The sequence below is a fragment of the Panulirus ornatus genome, chromosome 4 (assembly GCF_036320965.1).
Source record: "Panulirus ornatus isolate Po-2019 chromosome 4, ASM3632096v1, whole genome shotgun sequence".
NCBI classification, from domain to species: domain Eukaryota; kingdom Metazoa; phylum Arthropoda; class Malacostraca; order Decapoda; family Palinuridae; genus Panulirus; species Panulirus ornatus.
The window spans coordinates 9,405,640-9,413,395 of NC_092227.1; the positions used below are offsets into that span (position 1 = coordinate 9,405,640).

Consider the following 7,756-nt stretch of genomic DNA (forward strand, 5'->3'; position numbering starts at 1 on the left):
AATTAATCGTCACAGTCAGAGAAATACTCATACAGATAGATAAGCTGAAGACTAATAAAAGTCCAGGTCCAGCTCGCTTTTGTCCATGAATAATTGAATACGTCAAACTCGAAGTTGCCAAACGGTTAACCCATATTTTCGATAAATCTCTCCAGCATGGAACATTACCGCAAGACTGGAGACTGACAGACGTATGTCTGGCGATTACCGCCCTTTTAATCTCACATTAAATATCTATATATAAACTTCTGGAGTCGATTATCAAGAGATAATATCATAGCTCACCTCGAACAACACAAGTCTGATCAATGGCATATATCATGGTTTCAGAGGCCACAGAATCATACGTAACAAACTTTTTTATATTATCCCATAAATTATTCAATACCCACGACTAGAAAAAAAAAGCAACATATATTTCCAGACTTCCAAAAAAGCATTCGACAGAGTCCCCTTACGTTCAGTTGATGTCTTGAGGATGATGACTAGTTGCGTAGCAAACTGGACAGAAGCCTAGTCACATTTGTGATAGGATGCAGAGAGCCATTATGCACGGTGGATCTTGGGGCCTATACTTTTCATCATTCATTTTAATGATATTGATGTAGGGCTGAGGAACTTAAGTGTCCAAATTTACGAGTGACTCAAAGACCAGCAATGCCACAATAACCGAAGACGATAAGCTAAGATTCCAAAGAGGATCGAGATAAAACAGCTGAATGGTTTAGCAAATGGCAAATGCCATTTAACGTCAATGAATATTAACTGTTGGTTTAGCAAATGGCAAATGCCATTTAACATCAATAAATATTAGCTGTTACAAGTAAAAGAAAAAAACCTTAATAAGAGATTCGATCATGGACTGATGGGCCACAAGGACACCCCCTTGTGTGAGGGATCTAGGGGTCAGTGTCTCCAACAACTTCCAATTCTCCAAGCATTGGAACCAAGCAGCCAAGACAGCAAACAGGATGTTGGGATTGATCAACAGAAATTTTACATACAAATGCAAGGATGTGACGTTGCCATAAAAGTTTAGTTAGACCCCCCCAATTCGAAGATGCAGTTCAGTTCTGGGCCCCCTAGCTAAGTATAAGGACATTTTTAGATTGGAAGCAATGGAGCGAAAAGCAACCTCCTTCCTTCCTTGCGTAACGTACGACAGATTGGGCAAACTGAATTTGTTCTCTCGAAGCAAGAGGCGGCTCCGAGGCAAGTAAATAAATAAATAAAGAACGGTTTACGGAATTCAGACTGCCATTCGGTTGAAAAATATGCAGTTCATGAATTAAATAAAAGTGGGGGCCACAACAGTAACTGGCTAATTAATCACAAAAGAGCTTAAGAGCAAGAGAGAGCTGGATACGTTTACGTCTTGGATCAGCACTTTGAATGAAGTCTATCTACATAATACATGAGGTTTTACATAGCAAATCTTTATGGTTTATACATTAAACATTTAGTGGCGATTTAGCTGAACACTGATGAAAAGTTACATATTGGTTGAATTGCAATAATATTGTGGTGACCTACATTAATTATGTAATAGTGAACACTAAGCGATTCTGAACTGCTGTAATACTGTGTTGACATACACCATATATCTAAAAGTTAACATTAATCTATCAATAATTTCACGGTCAAGTTAAAGTAATGTAGTGGTAGTTGACATACACAAAACTATGGGAAAACTACGGCATTTGCTTGCTTCGCTATGTACTTGTTCATGGATTGTCTATGGTATTGACAGGAGTATGTATAGGACGGGCCTCTGTACGAACACTGGTGGGTGGTACAAAGTCATTGTGGTGACGGACGGTGGTCTGTGAAGGTTAAGTCTTGGTGGTAGGGCGCTGGTGTGTGTGTGTGTGTGTGTCAATGTCATGATGTCTTTGAGCCACACCTTAAACGGTTGGAGGGCCGGAAAATACGCAGCTTCGACATAGGCCTCTCGAGAGACCCCTCACTGAAATAATGCTCCACTAGTTCACTGGTAAAGGTATCTAACATGTGTACTTCTTTTACAGTCAATTTCATTAGTGGTAGACACTCTTGTGTGAAGACAGAATGTCCAATCAGGGGGAAGAGAGAGCCACTGACACACGTCCTACCCTATCGAGGGTTGGACGTGGTACAATATGTTTTAAAAAACTTCTTAAAAAGATTCACCAACGTCGATATTGAAAATTTCTTTACGGTCGCGCCAATCCTACCAACGACAGGAAAGGGACTGAAACTTTGAAGTCAATGAGTCAATCTGGACTGCATTACGTATTCCTTCACCAACGACATTCCTGAAGCGTGGAATAAGCTCCCACGACATGTTGTTGAAAGGAGACAAGAAGGAATTATTGTATTTAATACCTCCACTTCAGGAGTGATAAAGACTTGATAAGTCGTGAGGCTGAAGCTCAAAATTTATCATTACTCTTGCCTATATATAACTCGAAGTGAAGGGATGCATGTCTTTGGTTTTTTTTGGGTGGGATGCATGACATACATTCATTCTACCTTCTGCCCTTCTTATGAAAATATCCTTCGGGCATCATAATCAATCCTGCACGGTATTTTCTTTTCTTTTTTTTCCTTCCACCTGTCACTCGTCCGGCAATGTCGCCGGGAGGGTGAGGGTGGGTGTGAGGACAAGAGTATTTAGCTTTGCTGTCCATCTCACATTCTACCGCTTTCAAGGGGACTGCATCTTTGTCAATAGTGTGTTAAGGTCAGGCCACCTCGTTTGGACCCCTTAGGGGTCTGGTGTGGTCTGTAGCTGTGTAACTCTCTCTCTCTCTCTCTCTCTCTCTCTCTCTCTCTCTCTCTCTCTCTCTCTCCCGAAAGAGCTACAGAGATTTCCCTATACCCTTTACAGAGTACAAGAAGTCGGCGTGCGACCGGGAGAGGACGAGGATGAGGGACATGAACAACGCCTTCGACCTCCTGAGGGAGAGACTCCCCTTCTGCAGACCCCCTGGCAAAAAGTGCTCCAAGATGGACAGCCTTAGGTAAGTTAACTCTCTCTCTCTCACTCTCTCTCTCTCTCTCTCTCTCTCTCTCTCTCTCTCTCTCTCTCTCACCTAAAGCTACGTCAGTAAAGCCATAAACCAATGCAGATCCGGCGCAGCACCAGATGGGACGACACCTATTCTCCTTTAGAAAAAAAAAAGGCAGACGTGACCAAGGACCAAGCCATGATGATGATGATAACTGCCCAGAAACAAAACTGATTAGGAATACAGAGAGAGCATCGCAGACATTCATGGAATGGCCTGTGTTTATCACCGGTACACTGTGGAGGATCCAGGCTTCTGAAACGCTCTCTCTCTAGATCCGTAAACTTGACGTCACACGGTAACATGTCTTCGAAAGAGAGCGATGAATGAGTTATTCTGTGTACGAGGAACAAGAACTGAAGCCATGGAAAGACGTATGGCCCAGAGGGACCCTAGTTAAAGTATCATGTTTGTGTGTGTGTGTGTGTGTGTGTGTGTGTGGCAACGAAGGACAACACCACTGTGAAACTCTTCGACCCTTGGCAATAATTGTGGACTCTTGGTAATTCTTTTCTGAACCCTTTCTAATTGTTGTTAGCCTTTGGTAACTGCTGTAACTCATCTGTGATTCTTTGAACCCTAGGTATTCGTAGTGAAACCCCCTACACCCCCACACAGTAATGGTTGTGGTGAACCCTTCGTAATCCATGTACTTTGAAAGTTCAAGGTGACGAAGCTAATCAAGATAATAAGAGGCCTTTATCTTTTCTTTTCAGTGGCAGAGATCGCTTCCCTTCCAAACTCGAGACACTGAGGTGAGTGTAAATATGTAATGACATTACCCCTTATAACCACACAGGTGAATCTGATCATCAAAGTCCCTTATGAATAGAGAGTCGCTTTGTGCGTGAATGTTTAAGCTGCCCATTACATAATGGAGAGTGAGTATGGATATTGATGAATGCATAAGACAACGAGTGTGAACCAAATGTGACCCATTACGTCAGGAAACTTAAGTGTGAGTATTTACGCTAAGTATGTGTGAGATACTGAGCTGTGAGTATTTACGTTACCCATTACATAGAGACACTGAGTGTAGACTTTCAGTATGTGCGAGAGACTGAGTGTGAATATTTAAGTTACCCATTTCATTGGGTCTCCGAGTGACATGAATATTTTAGTTATCCATTTCATACGGATACCGAAAGTGAGTATTTAAGTTACCTATTATGATGAAAGATTGGAAAAAAAAATAAGGATGTTGTGTGGTGGTCTGTGGATGAACACACATGATCCTATAAGTACGACGGTACGATCCCATAGGTACGACGGTACGATCCCATAAGTACGACGGTACGATCCCATGTACGATCCCATAAGTACGACGGTACGATTCTATAAATACGACGGTACAATCCTATAAGTACGACAGCACGATCCTATAAGTATGGCGGTACGATCCTATAAGTACGACGGTACGATCCTATAAGTACGACGGTACGATCCTACGAGTAGACGGTACGATCCTTCAGGGCGGCGGTACGATCCTATAAGTACGACGGTACGACCTTTCAGGGTGACGGTACGATACCTTACTAAGCGTTAAGGTACGACTCTCGGAGTGCGATGTCTGTGCCCGCCATTTGACATCTGACTTCGTATATTGATGGGGGGTTCGAGAGAGAAGATTCTCTCTCTCTCTCTCTCTCTCTCTCTCTCTCTCTCTCTCTCTCTCAGCCAGGTGGCTTTTTGGTCCGCCAACACTCGAGTTTCTCCACCTCACACATCACCACTCGACAACACGTAGCTTTGTATCTTCTTGCGGTGAGCGCTACGTGTTAGCCCCTGGGGACAGGGGAGAAAGAATACTTCCCACGTATTCCCTTCCGTGTCGTACAAGGCGACTAAAAGGGGGATGGAGCGGAGGGCTGGAAATCCTCCCCTCTCGTTTTTAATTCTCAAGAAGGAACAGAGAAGGGGGCCAAGTGAGGCTATTCCCTCTAAGGCTCAGTCCTCTGTTCTTAACGCTACCTCGCTAACGCGGGAAAAGGCGAATATCAAAAAAAAAAATGAAACATTTTATATATATATATATATATATATATATATATATATATATATATATATATATATATATATATATATATATATATAATTACCTGTGAACCAATTTCACGAAAATGACGGAGTGCTAAATGGGTATTAGTAATTAAATGCAGAATCCAGCCTAATGTGCCGTGGGTGTGGTTGACATCCCTGGATGGGTCGGCCAGCGGTGTTGGTAGCCCTGCCCGGGACCAGCTGATCGCCTCCCACCCGCCACAGGTGTGGCGGGAACACCTGTGGTGAGTTACCGCACGGACGTATACACATACATATCTATTCCACCGCTATGTTTTCCTTTCCACTTTTTTCCCTTAAATACATATCTAAAAGGAGCTTTGCCGTAATTCAAGAGGCTAAAAATATATATTTGTCATCCAAGACAGGCTGGTAATGGATGAAATAAACGTGCGAAAGAGAATACCTGCCAACAAACCTTTTTAAAAGATTTGAGTAATCGGCAGGAGAGACACGTGTCAGCGTGCCATGCTAATCTGATAACTATGTTCGCCGGGTTAAGGATCAGAATGACGTGTTTTCCCCTCTCATTCCCATAACGTTCGCCGGAGGGGACGATATTCAACGTCTTTCTGAAGACCGTCCGTAATGTTGCCAGAACTCGTTACGTCCGAAGAAAAATTGGAGTACATATTTTTTTTCTCTTTGTTATTCATTCTTAGTTTTTTGTTCTTAATTCTAACTCTATGTATATTTAGGTAGAATCGAACGCACTTTGTATTAATGCCCGTTTTCTGTAAAGTGTAACGATTTGCCTTGCAACAAACTGTCGTACCCAAATCCGTTCGAAGAATATTAAACGAGTCTCGTCCTATTTTACTGCCATTAACGACACCCCCCCACCCACAACCATCAATACGATTTCCGTTGGGGGGAAAAAAAATAAAGTATATCGATAAGAATATCTCTATATATAATTTTTTTTTTTTTATATCACTGATGATATATGGTTTCATGTTTATCCACGGTGCCTTCCTGTTAAGGATTACAATTTTGCGCGTGATCAAGATATTCCTATGAGTCCACGGGGGAAAATGAAACACGATAAGTTCCCAAGTGCACTTTCGTGTAATAATCACATCATCAGGGGAGACATCTCTTGTGTCTCCCCTGATGATGTGATTATTACACGAAAGTGCACTTGGGAAGTTATCGTGTTTCGTTTTCCCCGTGGACTCATAGGAATATATATATATATATATATATATATATATATATATATATATATATATATATATATATATATATTGCCGTTTCCCGCGTTAGCGAGGTAGTGTTAAGATCAAACAAAGAAAAGGCCTCATTCTTCCACTTCCACTAACTGACGATCATGAATACACCGAAAACAGCCCTCTATCCACAACGAGAGCCCACAGATCTTTCCATGGTTTCACCTGGCCGCTTCATACGCCCTGGTTCAGTCCACTAACAACACATCGCCCCCCGTATACCACATCACTCCAGTTCACTCTATCCCGAGTCCTCCTTTCACCCTCCTGGACGTTCAATGCACCTTTTCCATTTCCAGACTGGTCTTTCCCATCTCTTTATCTCCCTCTACTTCTGACACATATATCATTGTCAACCTCCCTCCTCACTCATTCTCTCCATATGTCCAACCATTTCAGCACACCTTCCTCTTCAAGTCTCTCAACCTTACTTTTTCTTCATTGCCATACCAATCTCTTAACACATCATTACTTCCTTGGTCAACCCTCCTCACACCACATTTCATATTGCCAACACATTCACCCTCTTCCGTAGAGTCTCACCTAGTCCATGCCTCGCATCCATAGGACACCGATGGGACTGCTTATACCTTCAAACATACCCATTTTCACCTTCCCAGATACCGACCTCTCTTTCCCCACATTCCTCACTGCTTCCTTCGCCCCTTCATCCACCTTACGACTCACTTCCACTCCCATTCGATGCCATATCCACTCTCTAGTTATCTAAAGCAGTTCACTTCACAATCCTTCAAAGTACTCATTCTATCTCAAATTCATTTCATCAGTACCTGTTATTATTTCCCCATCTGCCCCCCCCCCCCCTCTTTACCGGTACCCATTTATTCACTTGTTTTTTTCTGAAATTTATTAATCTCCTTCCAAAACATCTTATTCCCCCTGAAATTTGCTGATAATCGCTCAACACAACTCGCCTTTACCCATCTCTCAACCCCTACATTTCCTCTTGATCTGCTGCCGCTTTCTCTTTTACATCTAATCATCGGGCACTCCTTCCCTGTAGGAAACAACTTTATTTCGTCATCCCACCACCCCACTACACCTTCCTCACCTCCTCCTCCTCCAGCACAGTGTTGTACACTCACCTGAATAGCCGCGCCTCATCCATCTGGGGTTTTACGTTCGCCTAAGCGCCCGTACACCACTCGGGTCGTACACGCGTGTGTACACCTACACATAAGTTGCCTGGGATTGCACGTTCGTCATAACATCCATCCACCACTTACCTGGAGTTACAAGCACAATTACTTTTATTATTACTACAACTACTTACTATACTACTAGGGCTAGTGGGAGTGGTAGTAGTATTGTCAAAATTGATCTGTATCACGTTAAGTAAAAGTATGGCAATGGATATTACGTATATTCTGTATTTCCAAAACAAAGGTGACAATT

The 7,756-nt window shown here is 42.5% G+C and overlaps 1 protein-coding gene across 1 annotated transcript in view; it reads left to right on the plus strand.

The window, feature by feature from the left end:
- LOC139765656 (uncharacterized) overlaps positions 1-7,756 on the plus strand; it is a 37,933-nt gene that overhangs the window by 22,487 nt on the left and 7,690 nt on the right. Inside the window, exons 7-8 of the mRNA XM_071693362.1 lie at positions 2,870-3,002; positions 3,767-3,805. Coding sequence (XP_071549463.1) covers positions 2,870-3,002; positions 3,767-3,805 — 172 coding nt within the window. The remainder of the gene's footprint in view (positions 1-2,869; positions 3,003-3,766; positions 3,806-7,756) is intronic.